The sequence below is a fragment of the Chiloscyllium punctatum genome, chromosome 24 (genome assembly GCF_047496795.1).
Source record: "Chiloscyllium punctatum isolate Juve2018m chromosome 24, sChiPun1.3, whole genome shotgun sequence".
Taxonomy (NCBI): domain Eukaryota; kingdom Metazoa; phylum Chordata; class Chondrichthyes; order Orectolobiformes; family Hemiscylliidae; genus Chiloscyllium; species Chiloscyllium punctatum.
In genome coordinates this window covers 41,434,622-41,454,275 of record NC_092762.1, presented here as the reverse complement: position 1 = coordinate 41,454,275, position 19,654 = coordinate 41,434,622, and the positions used below count along the sequence as shown (strand labels likewise).

The 19,654-nt window shown below is 52.4% G+C and overlaps 1 protein-coding gene across 1 annotated transcript in view; it reads right to left on the bottom strand.

Annotated features, from left to right (window-relative positions):
• The window catches only part of LOC140494478 (lipoprotein lipase-like), a 58,844-nt gene that overhangs the window by 13,598 nt on the left and 25,592 nt on the right, over positions 1–19,654 (bottom strand). Inside the window, exons 4-7 of the mRNA XM_072593695.1 lie at positions 15,126–15,237; positions 8,729–8,962; positions 4,419–4,661; positions 838–958 (exon numbers count right to left, since the gene is read on the bottom strand). Of these exons, the coding sequence (XP_072449796.1) occupies positions 838–958; positions 4,419–4,661; positions 8,729–8,962; positions 15,126–15,237 (710 nt within the window). The remainder of the gene's footprint in view (positions 1–837; positions 959–4,418; positions 4,662–8,728; positions 8,963–15,125; positions 15,238–19,654) is intronic.

Genomic DNA, 19,654 nt, shown 5'->3' with positions numbered 1-19,654 from the left:
CTAAAACCACACAAGGCCATAGTCAGATCACAGCTGGAATACTGTGAACAGTTTTGGGCCCCTTATCCGGAGATCCGGGCCTGGGGGCAGCCCAGAATGTTCCCTAAGTCAATCCCAAATATGGACAAATTGTCTTATGGAGGAGAGGTCAAGTAGATAGGGCTTGTACTCATTGGAGTTCATGGAATTAGTTGAAATCTTAGTGGAACGCATAGGATTCTTAGGAGACTTGACAAGGGAGATGTGGAGAGGGTGTGTCCTCTTGTGAAAGACCAGAGAGCGTCACTTCGGAGTAAGCAGTTATCTATTTAAGGCAGAGATGAGGAGGAATGGTTTCTCGATCTGTGGAGTTCTTCATCACAGAGGGCTGTTGAGGCTAGACCATTAAATATATTCAAGAATCGAAGATGAGGGGGAAATAGCAGGAAAGTGGAGGTGATCGTGTTGAATGGCAGAGCAATCTCAATGGGCTGAGTGACCGATTTCTATTTTTACATGCTCTTGTGGTCTTGGAGAAATTTGAGTTTAAAAGAAAATAAATCTGGATTTAAAAAGGTTAGTCTAACAGTAAACATAGCGATTGTCATAAAAACCCACCTCGCTCACTGATGTCTGCCATCCTTACAGAGTCTGGCCTACACGTGACTCCAGACCCACTGCAACGTGCTAACTACCTCCACAATGATCTTCTCAGCTCAAAGGCAATTAGGGATGGGCAATAAAGACTGGTCTTGTCAGGGACTCCCACGTCCCGTGAATAAATAAGACAAAACGCCTGATACAAAATGGCTTCCAGATCCTGACGGAATCACTTGGCACAGGCTGCAAGATACTCACACTTGAACAGGGAGGTCTTTCGATTCATTCAAGGTTCCAACCAGGGAAACGAGGAAATTCACAGATGTCTCGGTTTGGTTAACATCTCTGAAGAAATGCATCTTTAATTGATAATGATACACTGTGAGAGAAAAGAACCATCGATTACGGAGACCCATGGTCAGAAATATTCATCTCCAAACAACAACATCCTGACCTCGCAGGCCAGGACAGAGCTCGGGAGAGTGGTGACCATTGTCTCACACTCATGAAACCGGTCCAAGGGGATGCAACGGAGTGGCAGTATTACCACTGGACCTGCTAATCCAGAGATCCAGAAACGTTCTGGAGACCTGAGTTTGAATCTCGTCATGGCAGATGATGGAATTTGAATTCAATTATTAAAAATATGGAATTAAGAATTTTTTCTATTATTCATTCACTGGATATTAGCCAGATCAGCTTGTATGCCTCTTTCTAATTGCCCAGAAGACCATTAAGAGTCAACCACATCATTGTAAGACTTGAGTCGCATGTAGGCCAGGCCTGGTGAGGATGGCAGATTTCCTTCCCTAAAGGATATCAGTGATCCATGAATCCATTCTCGATTTTCAGGAAAAACCCATCTGATGCTCTTTAGGGGAGGGAACTGCCATCCTGACCTGGTCTGGCCTACATGTGACTCCAGACCCACAAGCAATGTGGTTGACCTCTGGGTGATTAGGTAAGGGCAATAAGTACTGGCCTAGACAGTGACACCCCATCCTGTGAAGGAATAAAGAATCCTGACCACGGAACAGAGAGTCCGACTGTGTAGCCTTCACCCTTCACCTTTCGAGCAGTTCCAAAGATCACTATTTCCTGGTAATGCAGGAGTATACCAAACATTCGGTGATTGCAGAACTGGGTCATTCTCAAATCGGTCAGCTTCGCAGTTGGCCTTATGCTAAACAAATTGGGGAAATAGGTTCAGCAAGCCGACCCAGGGCTAAAGATATCCACAGGACTCAGAGGCAACACACGGTAAAGATAAGCCAACACATTCCCTTCACCAGAAGTAACCATAACAGGGAAGGAAGAGAGGGATTTCAATCTCCACATGCACCAATCGTGGAGACAGGAAGGAAGCTTCATCGTGGCATGTTGGAATGGTGGTCATTGTCCCGGGGGGATATCAGGGAGGGGAGGGGGAGATGTCCTGGGGGGATATCAGGGAGGGGAGGGGGAGATGTTTCGGGGGGGATATCGGGGAGGGGGAGGGGGAGATGTCCTGGGGGGATGTCAGGGAGGGGAGGGGGAGATGTCCTGGGGGGATGTCAGGGAGGGGGAGGGGGAGATGTTTCGGGGGGGATATCAGGGAGGGGAGGGGGAGATGTCCTGGGGGGATGTCGGGGAGGGGGAGGGGGAGATGTTTCGGGGGGGATATCAGGGAGGGGAGGGGGAGATGTCCTGGGGGGATGTCGGGGAGGGGGAGGGGGAGATGTTTCGGGGGGGATATCAGGGAGGGGAGGGGGAGATGTTTCGGGGGGGATATCAGGGAGGGGAGGGGGAGATGTCCTGGGGGGATGTCGGGGAGGGGGAGGGGGAGATGTTTCGGGGGGGATATCGGGGAGGTGATATTTCAGGGGGATGTTCCAGGGGGATATCGGGGAGGGGATGTTCCAAGGGGATATTGGGGAGGGGCGGGGAGATGTTTCAGGGGGATATCGGAGGGGGGGGGGGGGGGGGGGGGAGATATTGCAGGAGGATATCGGGGAGGGGAGGGGCAGATGCTTCGGGGAGGGGAGGAGATGTTTTAGATCACCCAGAACCTTGTTCAAGCCCCAGTTACATTATAGAAGGGGCTGCACTTCAGAACAAGTCGATTTGGCAGGTTTAACATTGGGTTTAGAACAGCCCCAGGGAGTGTGCCGCTCACCCACATACAGGCCCCCCTGGTAATTCTGTGTAACCTCCGATCAAACCCATCGCCTCTATGAGCAGGGTGATGAACACGTAGCCTCAGCATGGCCTGTGCTCAGGCTCCGAACCTGTGAGGCTGTAAGTGACTGTGTTCAAGGCCAGGGCTAGAACCTCTTCCTGAGGCGTGGTGCCTGACAAGGTTATAAACTTTCTAAAGTAAACAGACTAAATGGCCCCAAACGCCTTTGCTGATTGGAGGAGGTCTGACTGCAGTGTCATTGCAATGTGTTGGATAACAGCCCTGAAAGATTTCCCAAACACGGACTATCAGCCAAAGCTCAGGGACTCTGGATCCAGTGTCAGCAGCACATGAGCTCAGACACTAGGGAAATTTTTGTTTACTTGTCACTCTGGGCCAAAGAGCACAGGGAGGGGAGTGCACTGAGTGCGTGGATTGTTCAAGCACTGAATGCAATAGATGCAATCTCAAACCAAAATCCAACAAGGGGGTCAGAGGCCACGGTCACGGTGACATTCAATCAATCAATCAATCAATCACAGTGGATTAATCTTCAGCTTGGTGCAGATCGGTGTAGGGCCAGGTAGGGAAGACAAGTCTGTGCAGTGAGGGGAACATAGACTAGGCCTGGTCCCAGGGAAAGCCTGCTGGAATGGACTGGGATTGGTCAGAATAGGCCATGAGACAAGGGGAGGGTAACTTTGGGTAGTCAGAGGTCTTGGTATCAAGAGTTTGTAAAACAGTGGAAAATAACAAAACAGAGTGACAACCAGGGTCCAACAAGAAATAGTCTAACTGAGGTCTTAACGCCAAGAGACAGGGTGAATGTAGCACAATGTGCAGTTAAGCTGTGCTAACTCATCACCCCTCGACATTCAATGGTGTTACCATCACTGAATCCCCCACTATCAACATCCTGGGGGTTTGCCATTGACCAGAAACTCAGCTGGACTCACCATTATATACAGTGTGACTACAACAGCGCAGAAGGGGCTAGGAATACTGAGGAGAGGAACTGACTGACTCTCCAAAGCCTGTCCATCACCTCCAAGGCATGAGTCAGGACTCATGTGACGGACTACCTGCCATTTGCCTGGATGGTACAGCCCCAACAACACCCAGGAAGTGCGACACCATGCAGGACAAAGCAGCCTGCTTAACTGACACCACACCCACAAACACCCACTCCCTCCACCGCAGACGAACTATCTACAAGATCCTCAGACAGCACCTTCCAAACCCATGACCACTTCCATCTAGAAGGGCAAGGGGCGGCAGATACATGGGAACACCACTACCTTCAGGTTCCCCTCCAAGACCCTCACCATCCTGACTTGGAAGTATAATGCTATTTCTTCACTGCCGCTGGGTCAAAATCCTGGAATTCCCTCCCTCAGGGCATTGTGAACACACACAACCTTGCTGACCAAGATAGCTTCAGGTGCTGGGATAATGAATGGTGCTAATTTCAGAAATTAAAAAGGACTAAACAAAGTTTTTAATCGACTGCTTTTGTTGTTAGGACACTGAGCAGATCCCTCCTCATAGCTGGGCCATTAAAGAGAGGCCTTTTTGTCCATCCAGTCACAGTCACACCCAGTTTCTAAGTGACAGCTGACCATGGGGTTGTGTATGAACGATGTGCCATGTTGGAGTGGGCGAAGCTGGCTAGGGCACTGACCTCGGAAGGGCATGTCTGCCCCTGTCTTCAGGTACATGCGGCCACTGCGTTTCGTGCGGATTATCCGAACATCGTAACCCACTTTGTTGCAGCGGTTCTTCCTGCAGCTCAGACACACCCCCTTCTCGAAGGTCTCCTGGTTGGAGCAGCGATAGGCTACGCTCGGGGAGTCCTCATTGAGGAGCGAGTCAATGAATAGGTGGATGGCACGCTCATGCTGACATTTAATGGCATCAGCCACGGCTGTTAAAAGACAAAGTGGCAATTTGAGATTGCAGGAAGGCGGTGAATGGGAGATGTGTGTGGTTTTTTTGTACGTGTGTGTACATGTGTACCTGTGCGTGTGTACATGTATGTGTGTGTGTGTGTACACCCACATTCATATACACATGTGTATATGTACGTGTAAGCATGTGAACATGTAGGTGGGTGCAGGTATGTGTCAGTCCGCATGTGTGGATGTCGGTTTGCTCACTGAGCTGGAAGGTTCATTTTCAGACGTTTCGTCACCATACTAGGTAACATCTTCAGTCAGCCTCTGGACAAAGCTTTGTCCAGAGGCTGACTGAAGATGTTACCTAGTATGGTGACGAAACGTCTGAAAATGAACCTTCCAGCTCAGTGAGCAAACCTACATCCAGAACCTCAATCGGAGCTACAAATCTTCTCAAAACTCACTAATCTGCATGTGCACGTCTCTCTCTCTCTCTCTGTCTCTGGGTGATTGTATGCCTGTGTGTGCAGTGACTCACTGACAGATACCATCATCCCAAATTATAATAGCCCCTCCTGCCTGCTCCCGGCTCATACCCCTCCAAACCTTTCCTAGTCATGTTCTTGTCCAAATATCTTTTATCAAGTCAGTTCACGTACAAGATAGTTTTGTCAAGTTTGAATGGTATTTATTTTCAAGCCGGGACTGCAATTAGCAAGATAGTTGAGTGGAGGTTACAACTTAAAACATGGGGGTATGATGACATTGCAGTCCCGGGGATATGGTTGAGAGAGGCGGAGGACTGGCAGCTCAATATTCCAGGATACGGGATCTCCGTGCGAGAAAGCAAAGGAGGCAAAAGAGGAGGGAGGCGTCATAACTTTGTTCATGGAATCTACTGCAGCAACAAGAGGGGATGCCATCTTGGAAAGCTCCTTAAACAAACGCGTACTGGTATAACTAAGGAGCACAGGTCAGGAGGGATGTGTCAAAGCAATAGCAGGGAATCTCAAATTTCCACAACATTAACGCTGGCTGCGATGATGGTGCGAAAGGTTTCAAGGAGTTTTTAAAATACATCCAGAACAGTTTTTAAGCCCAGCGTGTAGATGACCCATCAAGGGAGGGGGAGGTGCTGGACTGAGCTGTCAGTAACAAAGTTGGGCAAGTGGTTGAAGTGTCTGAAGAAGATTAGATTAGATTAGATTACAGTGTGGAAACAGGCCCTTCGGCCCAACAAGTCCACACCGACCCGCCGAAGCGCAACCCACCCATACCCCTACATCTACCCCTTACCTAACACTACGGGTAATTTAGCATGGCCAATTCACCTGACCTGCACATCTTTGGATTGTGGGAGGAAACCGGAGCACCCGGAGGAAACCCACGCAGACACGGGGAGAACGTGCAAACTCCACACAGTCAGTCGCCTGAGGCGGGAATTGAACCCAGGTCTCTGGTGCTGTGAGGCAGCAGTGCTAACCACTGTGCCACCGTGCCGTTTGGTGTCAGTGGGGGATCATTTTGCAAACAGTTATTTTGAGGCTTTTAGATTCAAAGTTAAAAATCACACAACCCCAGGTTATAGTCCGACAGGTTTAATTGGAAGCACACCAGCTTTCAGAGCGTCGCTCCTTCACCAGGTGACACTCTGAAAGCGAGTGCTTCCAATTAAACCTGTCGGACTATAACCTGGGGTTGTGTGATTTTTAACTTTGTACACCCCAGTCCAACACCGGCATTGCCGAATCATGACTTTTAGATGCAGGCTTTTACCGGAGCTGACTCGATTAAAACAAGCATTTGGATAAGTACATGCACAGGAAAGGTTTGGGCCTAGCGCAGACAGGTGGGACTAGTTCAGTATGGGAGGATGGGTTGAGAGTGTGTTGCTGGTAAAGCACACAGCAGGTCAGGCAGCATCCGAGGAGCAGGGGAAATCACCGTTTAGAACCGGAGCCCTTCATCAGGAATGGGTTTGGGAAGATGGCCAGCGTGGACTGGTTGGACCAAAGGGTGGGTTTCTGTGCTGCACGACTCTATGACTCTTTGGAGACATCTCAAACAGTCTCTGCTTCATAACTTGCCTAACGCTGGCTTTCAGCTAAATCTCGCGAGACTTCATTCACAAAAGCTTTTCCGTCAGTCAGTGACAAACACGAAGCTGCTCTCCAGTGGACAGGATTTAGACCTTGGAAGTTGGAAGGTCGTGGGATCAACTCCCACTCTAGTCATTCAAGTAGACAGGCCTGGCTGAGACTGGGAGTGCAGCACGACACCGCGAGAAGGTGCTACAACAATGAGTCTGAACCCAAAACACTCTTAGCCCTTAATTCCAAATGGTGTTTTTAAAAAGAGAGAATTACAAAAGAGACAATAACTGCAGATGTTAAAAACTACTTCTGCGTGGGACCAATGGATATAACCCCTAAAGGTACCAAAAAAGTTGCAAACAGATTGGATTATGATGTCTTGTGATTTAATAGGTCTAGCAACAAGTCACACCCTGGGAGTAATGTTCCAAACTGCAGAAACACTTCGTGCTTTGCTCTTTGAAGAATTCACAGGTTCAGGGGTTGAAAAGCCAGACTCAACCCTACTCAAGGAGACTAGTGAGTCTCAATGTTGATTTGTGCACCAGCCTGCACTGTGTGCTATTGATGTCATGAAAAACAATCCCCTGGTCACCTCAGGATTGCAGGTGAAACACTCTCTCTCACTCTGAAGGTCGAAGTTAGCGAGCTATCAGGAAAACAACACAAAGAAACTTCAATCCGATACAAAACCAAGAACCTCATAATAACCAATAGCCAATGGCAACCCTACTTGTACAATTCACCAATATCCACAAGGGTCTGTTATCTGCTGTTTGTGAACAACTCAGATTCTTGTCAACTGAGTTTTGCTAAACTTTTCCTTTGTGGACTAATTTATTTCATGTGTGGTGGGTGGTGGGTGGTATGTGGTGGGTGGTATGTTACCACTTCTTGTCTTTAGTAATTAATAAACTCACTTTTTGTTAATTAAAGACAGCATGGTCTATTTGGCTCCTTTTAAAACAGAAGTGCATTTGATGTTGGGGGAAAGTATCCACAAGGAAAGGACCCTTCTCCAATTACTTTAGTTGTAACAAAGCGAGGGGCTGGGTCAACAGAGAAGGGGACCTAGTTCATCCTCAGAATTGAACAGTGTGGGATATACCATCCATAACTGCAACAGATTGGAGAACCACCGGGCCTGGGGTCTGGCTGTGACAAGGGTCAGCGCTGGGGGAGCGCCGCACCGGAGGGTCAGTGCTGGGGGAGCGCCGCCCTGTCGGAGGGTCAGCGCTGGGGGAGCGCCGCACCGGAGGGTCAGTGCTGGGGGAGCGCCGCCCTGTCGGAGGGTCAGCGCTGAGGGAGCGCCGCCCTGTCGGAGGGTCAGCGCTGAGGGAGCGCCGCCCTGTCGGAGGGTCAGCGCTGAGGGAGCGCCGCCCTGTCGGAGGGTCAGCGCTGGGGGAGCGCCGCCCTGTCGGAGGGTCAGCGCTGGGGGAGCGCCGCCCTGTCGGAGGGTCAGCGCTGGGGGAGCGCCGCCCTGTCGGAGGGTCAGCGCTGGGGGAGCGCCGCCCGTCGGAGGGTCAGCGCTGGGGGAGCGCCGCCCTGTCGGAGGGTCAGCGCTGGGGGAGCGCCGCCCTGTCGGAGGGTCAGCGCTGAGGGGAGCGCCGCCCTGTCGCGAGGGTCAGCGCTGAGGGAGCGCCGCCCTGTCGGAGAGTCAGTGCTGAGGGAGGGCCGCACTGTCGGAGGGTCAGCGCTGAGGGAGCGCCGCCCTGTCGGAGGGTCAGCGCTGGGGGAGCGCCGCCCTGTCGGAGGGTCAGCGCTGGGGGAGCGCCGCACTGTCGGAGGGTCAGTCCTTGAGAGGGTGCTCAGTGCGACCTCAGAGTATGTTACTGTAAATACTAATGGGATGTTTCTGTGGTTTGTCCATGACAGGGACCACATTTAAAAAGACACTATTGTCTGTAAAGTATTTTGGGGTGTTCTGAGATAATAAATGGTGCTATATAAATACAGTTTCTTTCACTTCCATGAAGGAACCAATGACTGCGTTACCCCCTTACCATACACTCCTTGTGATCTCATGTTTCCCAACACTCTTCCCAAGCTGCATCCCGGCTGGAAGCTGCCTCCGTTCGGATAGATATCCACGTGGCCGACAGGCTGCTGGATCCCAATACTCCGGCCCAGGGAGCCCCGGGTGAAAGTGTGAAGAGCATCCACAAAGACGGCATCATCTGGAGACAGACGACGGTGCGCCTCAGCCCCTTCAAACTCAGGCCCCGCTGGGTCCAGGCCTGTGGTGCAGCCGGTAAAACCAAAACACAACGCCACCATCAGTACACCGACCCAAACACAGCCCCGAATAACCACCACCCCCCACCACCCTCCCACCGGTTACACCGACCCAAACACAGCCACGAATAACCCCCCCCCCCCCCCCCCACCGGTACACTGACCCAAACACAGCCCTGAAAAACCACCCCACCCCCCCACCAGTACACTGACCCAAACACAGCCCAGATTAACACCACCCCCCCCCAACCAGTACACCGACCGAAACACAGCCCCGAATGACCACCCCCCCCTCCAACCGGTACACCGACCCAAACACAGCCCAGATTAACCCCCCCCCCCCACCGGTACACTGACCCAAACACAGCCCAGATTAACACCACCCCCCCCCCAACCAGTACACCGACCGAAACACAGCCCCGAATGACCACCCCCCCCTCTCCAACCGGTACATCCGACCCAAACACAGCCCAGATTAACCCCCCCCCCCACCGGTACACTGACCCAAACACAGCCCAGATTAACCCCCCCCCACCGGTACACTGACCCAAACACAGCCCAGATTAACCCCCCCCCAACCGGTACACTGACCCAAACACAGCCCAGATTAACCCCCCCCACCGGTACACTGACCCAAACACAGCCCAGATTAACCCCCCCCCACCGGTACACTGACCCAAACACAGCCCAGATTAACACCACCCCCCCCCCAACCAGTACACCGACCGAAACACAGCCCCGAATGACCACCCCCCCCTCCAACCGGTACACCGACCCAAACACAGCCCAGATTAACCCCCCCCCCACCGGTACACTGACCCAAACACAGCCCAGATTAACACCACCCCCCCCCCAACCAGTACACCGACCGAAACACAGCCCCGAATGACCACCCCCCCCCTCCAACCGGTACACCGACCCAAACACAGCCCAGATTAACCCCCCCCCCCACCGGTACACTGACCCAAACACAGCCAGATTAACCCCCCCCACCGGTACACTGACCCAAACACAGCCCAGATTAACCCCCCCCCACCGGTACACTGACCCAAACACAGCCAGATTAACCCCCCCCTCCAACCGGTACACTGACCCAAACACAGCCCAGATTAACCCCCCCCCCCACCGGTACACTGACCCAAACACAGCCCAGATTAACCCCCCCCCACCGGTACACTGACCCAAACACAGCCCAGATTAACCCCCCCCCCCACCGGTACACTGACCCAAACACAGCCCAGATTAACCCCCCACAGGTACACCGACCCAAACACAGCCCCAATTACCCCCCCCCACCGGTACAAACCGACCCAAACACAGCCCCAAATAACCACCCCCCCCAACGGTACACTGACCCAAACACAGCCCAGATTAACCCCCCCCCACCGGTACACTGACCCAAACACAGCCCAGATTAACCCCCCCACAGCTAGACCGACCCAAACACAGCCCCCAATTAACCCCTCCCTCCACGGGTACACCGACCCAAACACAGCCCCAATTAACCCCTCCCTCCACCGGTACACCAACCCAAACACAGCCCAGATTAACCCCCCCCCCCCGGTACACTGATCCAAACACAGCCCCGAATAACCACCTCCCCCACCACCGGTACACTGACCCAAACACAGCCCCGAATAACCCCCCCCCAACCGGTACACCGACCCAAACACAGCCCCAGATTAACCCCCCCCCACCGGTACACTGACCCAAACACAGCCCCAGATTAACCCCCCACAGGTACACCGACCCAAACACAGCTCCAATTAACCCCTCCCCCCACCAGTACACTGACCCAAACACAGCCCCCATTAACCCCCTCACCGGTACACCTGACCCAAACACAGCCCCCATTAACCCCCTCACCGGTACAATCACAGCCCCCACTAATCCCCCCCTTCACCCCCCCACCGGTACACCGACACAATCACAGTTCAGTAGCAAAGAAACAAAAAAGTTCCTGAACCTGGAATGCAAACAGATAAATATCTTAATTTTCTAAGACATAGACTTTGGTAAAACTCACTGACTCCTCCCACACGTGCTGAAATGCCACACTCAACAATCATCCTCCTATGCTCACTCACCACCCTCCCCTCTCCATGCTCACTGATACTACCCCCTGCCCTACTCCCCACCCCTCACCCCCCTGATCTCATTCAATCCATGGGGCTCAATTCTTTTTGACCAGGGTTCTCGAGATCTTCTGGGGGTTGATTTTTGATTTTCGGGGTCCCTTCTTCAGAACATAATGAGAATTGACCCTGTCACGTGATAATTGTGGCCTTGTATTTGTGTTGTCGTGTGTGCACTTGGACTCACTTAGAAGCAGCATTCATCAATAATTACCAATCCGCCAATGAAACCAAATCCACACCAGGCAAGGAAAGTATTACTTTCTCACTCACCACACCAAACCATTGTAATAAGGCAACAGAAATAAATGAACAACTCAAGTTTATTTCAAATTAACTGAGTCATCTCTGCACATTCTACACAAATAAGCCCACATCTTAAACACACCTTCCACAGACTGGGTGAGCTAATACATTTTCACACATTTGCAAAAAGCTGGAAGATTTTAGGTATAGTCAGCTTTGCTATAATGCAGTAATTCCGTTCTCACGTAATCCCATGTTATAAGAAAATAGCGTAATAGCAGCACTGCTTAAACTAACGGGGCCGGAATCGCGTTATAATCAATACATGCTTAAAACTTCGTGCTTTAGGAACAGTGTCCCCAATTCACCAATTGTGTTACAGCAAATTCACATTTACGAAACACAGATTATGACAAAAACTTCCAACCTTCTTTACTGCATCACTGATCTCAAATTCTGGATTTAATTTAACAATTAACAGAGCTTATTACAATATGACTTACTAAATTCCTCCCAAGTATGGTGCTCATGAACTTACAATGCCCTAAACTAGAGATTCCTCATTCATCTCCAATTAATTAATTGCCTCAACGATTTCAAATTTTCCTGACTTGAAGTTTACTGAACCATCTTTGCTGAGAACTTTAAACCTATTGCTTTCCTTTTCAGCGTCCCTGTCTTTCCTGCCTGCTCTTACCTTCAAGATTCCCATTGAACAACTCTTACCTCCTACCTCCAACCCCCCCCATCTCTTCTGCCTTGGCTGATGATAGATTCACTGTGAACCTATCAGAAGCAAGCAAAGGAGAGGACCAGTCTGTGATTGGTGGATCATCTCCTCACTGGTTCAGTCCACTCCATTAATGGGGGTGATTTTGCTCTGACTGGTTCACACTGTGGCTAAACGTTCCTCAGTATTCTTGGGTGTGGGAGGAGAATTCACCCCCCCTCCCCCATCACCCCTCCTCCGGTAATATTTGAGTGTTATTGATCACACTGAGCCTTCTCCTCAACACTCACACTGACGCTCAGCTGGAATTTATACAATCTGAACAAGAACCCAGGACTCAATAATGACCCGGAGTGGATTAGACCATGACCCGGACTGGACTACACCATGACCCGGAGTGGACCACACCATGACCCGGACTGGATTAGACCATGACCCGGAGTGGATTAGACCATGACCCGGAGTGGATTAACAATGACCCGGAGTGGATTAGACCATGACCCGGAGTGGACTACACCATGACCCGGAGTGGATTAGACCATGACCCGGACTGGACTACACCATGACCCGGAGTGGATTAGACCATGACCCGGACTGGACTACACCATGACCCGGACTGGACTACACCATGACCCGGAGTGGACTACACCATGACCTGGAGTGGACCACACCATGACCCGGAGTGGACCACACCATGACCCGGAGTGGAGCAGACCATGACCCGGAGTGGACCACACCATGACCCGGACTGGACTACACCATGACCCGGACTGGACTACACCATGACCCGGAGTGGATTAGACCATGACCCGGACTGGACTACACCATGACCCGGAGTGGACTACACCATGACCCGGAGTGGATTAGACCATGACCCGGACTGGACTCCACCATGACCCGGACTGGACTACACCATGACCCGGAGTGGATTAGACCATGACCCGGAGTGGATTAGACCATGACCCGGAGTGGACTACACCATGACCCGGAGTGGATTAGACCATGACCCGGAGTGGATTAGACCATGACCCGGAGTGGATTAGACCATGACCCGGAGTGGACTACACCATGACCCGGAGTGGATTAGACCATGACCCGGAGTGGATTAGACCATGACCCGGATTGGACTACACCATGACCCGGAGTGGATTAGACCATGACCCGGAGTGGACCAGACCATGACCCGGAGTGGACTACACCATGACCCGGAGTGGATTAGACCATGACCCGGAGTGGACCAGACCATGACCCGGAGTGGACTACACCATGACCCGGAGTGGACTACACCATGACCCGGAGTGGACTACACCATGACCCGGATTGGACTACACCATGACCCGGAGTGGACTACACCATGACCCGGAGTGGACTACACCATGACCCGGACTGGATTACACCATGACCCGGACTGGACTACACCATGACCCGGAGTGGATTAGACCATGACCCGGAGTGGACTACACCATGACCCGGAGTGGAGCAGACCATGACCCGGAGTGGATTAGACCATGACCCGGAGTGGACTACACCATGTCCCGGAGTGGAGCAGACCATGACCCGGATTGGACTACACCATGACCCGGATTGGACTACACCATGACCCGGAGTGGACTACACCATGACCCGGAGTGGATTAGACCATGACCCGGAGTGGATTAGACCATGACCCGGAGTGGACTACACCATGACCCGGAGTGGATTACACCATGACCCGGAGTGGACTACACCATGACCCGGAGTGGATTAGACCATGACCCGGAGTGGATCAGACCATGACCCGGAGTGGACCACACCATGACCCGGAGTGGATTACACCATGACCCGGAGTGGATTACACCATGACCCGGAGTGGACCACACCATGACCCGGAGTGGATTAGACCATGACCCGGAGTGGATTAGACCATGACCCGGAGTGGACCACACCATGACCCGGATTGGATTAGACCATGACCCGGAGTGGATCAGACCATGACCCGGAGTGGACTACACCATGACCCGGAGTGGACTACACCATGACCCGGAGTGGATTAGACCATGACCCGGATTGGATTAGACCATGACACGGACTGGACTACACCATGACCCGGAGTGGACTACACCATGACCCGGAGTGGACTACACCATGACCCGGAGTGGATTAGACCATGACCCGGACTGGACTACACCATGACCCGGAGTGGATTAGACCATGACCCGGAGTGGGATACACCATGACCCGGATTGGACTACACCATGACCCGGAGTGGATTAGACCATGACCCGGAGTGGACCACACCATGACCCGGAGTGGACTACACCATGACCCGGAGTGGACTACACCGTGACCCGGAGTGGATCAGACCGTGACCCGGAGTGGATCAGACCGTGACCCGGAGTGGATCAGACCATGACCCGGAGTGGACCACACCATGACCCGGAGTGGATTAGACCATGACCCGGAGTGGACCACACCATGACCCGGAGTGGACCACACCATGACCCGGAGTGGATTAGACCATGACCCGGAGTGGACCACACCATGACCCGGAGTGGACTACACCGTGACCCGGAGTGGATCAGACCATGACCCGGAGTGGACCACACCATGACCCGGAGTGGATTAGACCATGACCCGGAGTGGACCACACCATGACCCGGAGTGGAGCAGACCATGACCCGGAGTGGATCAGACCATGACCCGGAGTGGACCCCACCATGACCCGGAGTGGACTACACCATGACCCGGAGTGGACTAGACCGTGACCCGGATTGGACTACACCATGACCCGGACTGGACTAGACCGTGACCCGGATTGGATTACACCATGACCCGGATTGGACTAAACCATGACCTGGACTGGACTCGACCGTGATCTGGAATGGACTGAACTATGACTCAGAGTGGACTACACCATGACCTGGACTGGACTAGACCGTACCCCACACTGGACTGAACCATGACCCAGACTGGACTAGACCGTGACCCAGACTGGACTAGACCGTGACCCAGACTGGACTAGACCGTGACCCACACTGGACTAGACTGTGACCCAGACTGGACGAATGATGTCACCTGTTATCCGCCCTACTCTGTAGGGCACGTAACTCCCTGCGTATCCGGCAACGTGTGCCCCGAGGCTGTACCCCAACATGTGGACTTCTTCAGAAGGAAAGTTCAGCTCCTCCTAAAGACAGGAATAAATAACACACATGTACACTTATTCCTTCACTTCATCTCAATGGCATTGCTCAGGCTGGAGCTGAACATTGGCTTATTAACATCGGAACAGGAGGACTGATTCCTCACCTCCATTTGCTCAGTTTTAATCCACATTTTTGGGGAGAAGTTTCAAAATTCCAAACCGAAGTAAAGTCTGATTGAGTTGGCAATCTCACCACTCACTGAACAGCACAATCAAATTAAACTTTTTATTGTTGACCTTTAACCGGTGGTCTATTTGGTGTAGTAGAGGACCCGGGGGGGTTGGGGGGGGGGGGGGGGGGGGAGGGTTACATGTCTCTGATCCTTGAGTAAAAACAATGTGAGTCACGTTCCCAGCCAAGAGCTGGGTTGTGATTTGTTTGTTCCTGAGAGAGACTTGAACTTGTCTCTGAACATAGTCAGTCAGTCCCATTGACTCAGTCACAGTCAGCAGAAGTGTTCTGATTGAAGACAGGCACCCCAGATCCAGCACCAGCACGGAATTGAACAGACTAATCAAGTGACAGGCACACACACACACACAGGGGAAGTAAAGGAGTTGACCCCGACCGAGTGTTGCTGGCCGGAACGTTCCAAGATCCAGGACTATGTGCTGAGGAACACACTAAAGTTCAGGTCAGCTGCTGCCAAGACCTTGTGGGGAAAGACCACTGTCTGAGGTCTTCCTGCTGAAGGTAAATGGGGGGTCCATCCAGTTATCAGGGCCTGCCTAGTGCCTCAGATATATGTAAATATTAGTATTGTATGTGTAATGTCTTTGGTTTCTTTGGTTAGAGTTCAAGTCCAGCATTCTGCTTCTTTACTTGATGTGCAACTGTACAGAACCGAACTGCTTTTGTGACAACATATATATACAAAGTGATTTGTATAACGTATTTTTATAATGAATAAAGTATATTTTTGAAATAAAAATACATAACACGGAACATGATAAGACCAGGAGCTTTACAGACATAGCTGATAGATTTTGACTCTCTGTTGGTGAGAGGTATACACAGGCACTGGAGGTGGACCTGTTCTGGGGTCAGTGAGGGACCTTTACTAAAAAGGTTAGAGTTTTTCTACAGCTGGTTTATTCAATTTTTTTATTGCTCACAGGCAAAATTCTCTAGTCTCCTTCTCATTTACTCACAGATTGTTAGGTTTCCCAAATATCAAATTAGATCAGAATGCTTCAGGACACTGCTCCACGTGGTCACTCTCTGGGTCAGTAATGCCCAGGGGGTCATTCTCTGGGTCAGTAATGACTCGGTGGTCACTCTCTGGGTCAGTAATGCCCAGGGGATCACTCTCTGGGTCAGTAATGCCTCGGTGGTCACTCTCTGGGTCAGTAATGCCCAGGTGGTCACTCTCTGGGTCAGTAATGCCCAGGCGGTCACTCTCTTGGTCAGTAATGACTCGGTGGTCACTCTCTGGGTCAGTAATGCCCAGGGGGTCACTCTCTGGGTCAGTAATGACTCAGTGGTCACTCTCTCGGTCAGTAATGCCCAGGGGGTCACTCTCTGGGTCAGTAATACCCAGGTGCTCACTCTCTGGGTCAGTAATGCCCAGGTGGTCACTCTCTGGGTCAGTAATGACTCGGTGGTCACTCTCTGGGTCAGTGATGTCCAGGTGGTCACTCTCTGGGTCAGTAATGACTCGTTGCTCACTCTCTGGGTCAGTAATGTGCAGGTGGTCACTCTCTGGGTCAGTAATGCCCAGGGGGTCACTCTCTGGGTCAATAATGTCCAGGTGGTCACTCTCTGGGTCAGTAATGCCCAGGGGATCACTCTCTGGGTCAGTAATGACTCAGTGGTCACTCTCTGGGTCAGTAATGCCCAGGGGGTCACTCTCTGGGTCAGTAATGTCCAGGGGGTCACGCTCTGGGTCAGTAATGACTCGGTGGTCACTCTCTGGGTCAGTAATGCCCAGGCGGTCACTCTCTGGGTCAGTAATGACTCGGTGGTCACTCTCTGGGTCAGTAATGCCCAGGGGGTCACTCTCTGGGTCAGTAATGACTCAGTGGTCACTCTCTGGGTCAGTAATGCCCAGGGGGTCACTCTCTGGGTCAGTAATGTCCAGGGGGTCACGCTCTGGGTCAGTAATGACTCGGTGGTCACTCTCTGGGTCAGTAATGCCCAGGTGGTCACTCTCTGGGTCAGTAATGACTCGGTGGTCACTCTCTGGGTCAGTAATGCCCAGGGGATCACTCTCTGGGTCAGTAATGCCCAGGGGGTCACTCTCTGGGTCAGTAATGCCGAGGTGGTCACTCTCTGGGTCAGTAATGCCCAGGGGGTCACTCTCTGGGTCAGTAATGCCTCGGTGGTCACTCTCTGGGTCAGTAATGCCCAGGGGGTCACTCTCTGGGTCAGTAATGTCCAGGTGGTCACTCTCTGGGTCAGTAATGCCTCGGTGGTCACTCTCTGGGTCAGTAATGCCCAGGGGGTCACTCTCTGGTTCAGTAATGCCTCGGTGGTCACTCTCTGGGTCAGTAATGCCCAGGCGGTCACTCTCTGGGTCAGTAATGTCCAGGTGGTCACCCTCTGGGTCAGTAATGCCCAGGGGGTCACTCTCTGGGTCAGTAATGCCCAGGCGGTCACTCTCTGGGTCAGTAATGTCCAGGTGGTCACTCTCTGGGTCAGTAATGCCTCGGTGGTCACTCTCTGGGTCAGTAATGCCCAGGCGGTCACTCTCTGGGTCAGTAATGTCCAGGTGGTCACTCTCTGGGTCAGTGGTGTCCAGGCGGTCACTCTCTGGGTCAGTAATGCCCAGGCGGTCACTCTCTGGGTCAGTAATGACTCGGTGGTCACTCTCTGGGTCAGTAATGCCCAGGCGGTCACTCTCTGGGTCAGTAATGGCCAGGTGGTCACTCTCTGGGTCAGTGATGTCCAGGCGGTCACTCTCTGGGTCAGTAATGCCCAGGCGGTCACTCTCTGGGTCAGTAATGCCCAGGTGGTCACTCTCTGGGTCAGTAATGCCCAGGCGGTCACTCTCTTGGTCAGTAATGACTCGGTGGTCACTCTCTGGGTCAGTAATGCCCAGGGGGTCACTCTCTGGGTCAGTAATGACTCAGTGGTCACTCTCTCGGTCAGTAATGCCCAGGGGGTCACTCTCTGGGTCAGTAATACCCAGGTGCTCACTCTCTGGGTCAGTAATGCCCAGGTGGTCACTCTCTGGGTCAGTAATGACTCGGTGGTCACTCTCTGGGTCAGTGATGTCCAGGTGGTCACTCTCTGGGTCAGTAATGACTCGTTGCTCACTCTCTGGGTCAGTAATGTGCAGGTGGTCACTCTCTGGGTCAGTAATGCCCAGGGGGTCACTCTCTGGGTCAATAATGTCCAGGTGGTCACTCTCTGGGTCAGTAATGCCAAGGTGGTCACTCTCTGGGTCAGTAATGACTCAGTGGTCACTCTCTGGGTCAGTGATGTCCAGGTGGTCACTCTCTGGGTCAGTAATGACTCGTTGCTCACTCTCTGGGTCAGTAATGTGCAGGTGGTCACTCTCTGGGTCAGTAATGACTCGGTGGTCACTCTCTGGGTCAATAATGTCCAGGTGGTCACTCTCTGGGTCAGTAATGACTCGGTGGTCACTCTCTGGGTCAATAATGTCCAGGTGGTCACTCTCTGGGTCAGTAATGCCAAGGTGGTCACTCTCTGGGTCAGTACTGCCCAGGCGGTCACTCTCTTGGTCAGTAATGACTCGGTGGTCACTCTCTGGGTCAGTAATGCCCAGGTGGTCACTCTCTGGGTCAGTAATGACTCGGTGGTCACTCTCTGGGTCAGTGATGTCCAGGTGGTCACTCTCTGGGTCAGTAATGACTCGTTGCTCACTCTCTGGGTCAGTAATGTGCAGGTGGTCACTCTCTGAGTCAGTAATGCCCAGGGGGTCACTCTCTGGGTCAATAATGTCCAGGTGGTCACTCTCTGGGTCAGTAATGCCTCGGTGGTCACTCTCTGGGTCAGTAATGCCCAGGGGGTCACTCTCTGGGTCAGTAATGTCCAGGTGGTCACTCTCTGGGTCAGTAATGCCTCGGTGGTCACTCTCTGGGTCAGTAATGCCCAGGGGGTCACTCTCTGGTTCAGTAATGCCTCGGTGGTCACTCTCTGGGTCAGTAATGCCCAGGTGGTCACTCTCTGGGTCAGTAATGCCCAGGCGGTCACTCTCTTGGTCAGTAATGACTCGGTGGTCACTCTCTGGGTCAGTAATGCCCAGGGGGTCACTCTCTGGGTCAGTAATGACTCAGTGGTCACTCTCTCGGTCAGTAATGCCCAGGGGGTCACTCTCTGGGTCAGTAATACCCAGGTGCTCACTCTCTGGGTCAGTAATGCCCAGGTGGTCACTCTCTGGGTCAGTAATGACTCGGTGGTCACTCTCTGGGTCAGTGATGTCCAGGTGGTCAA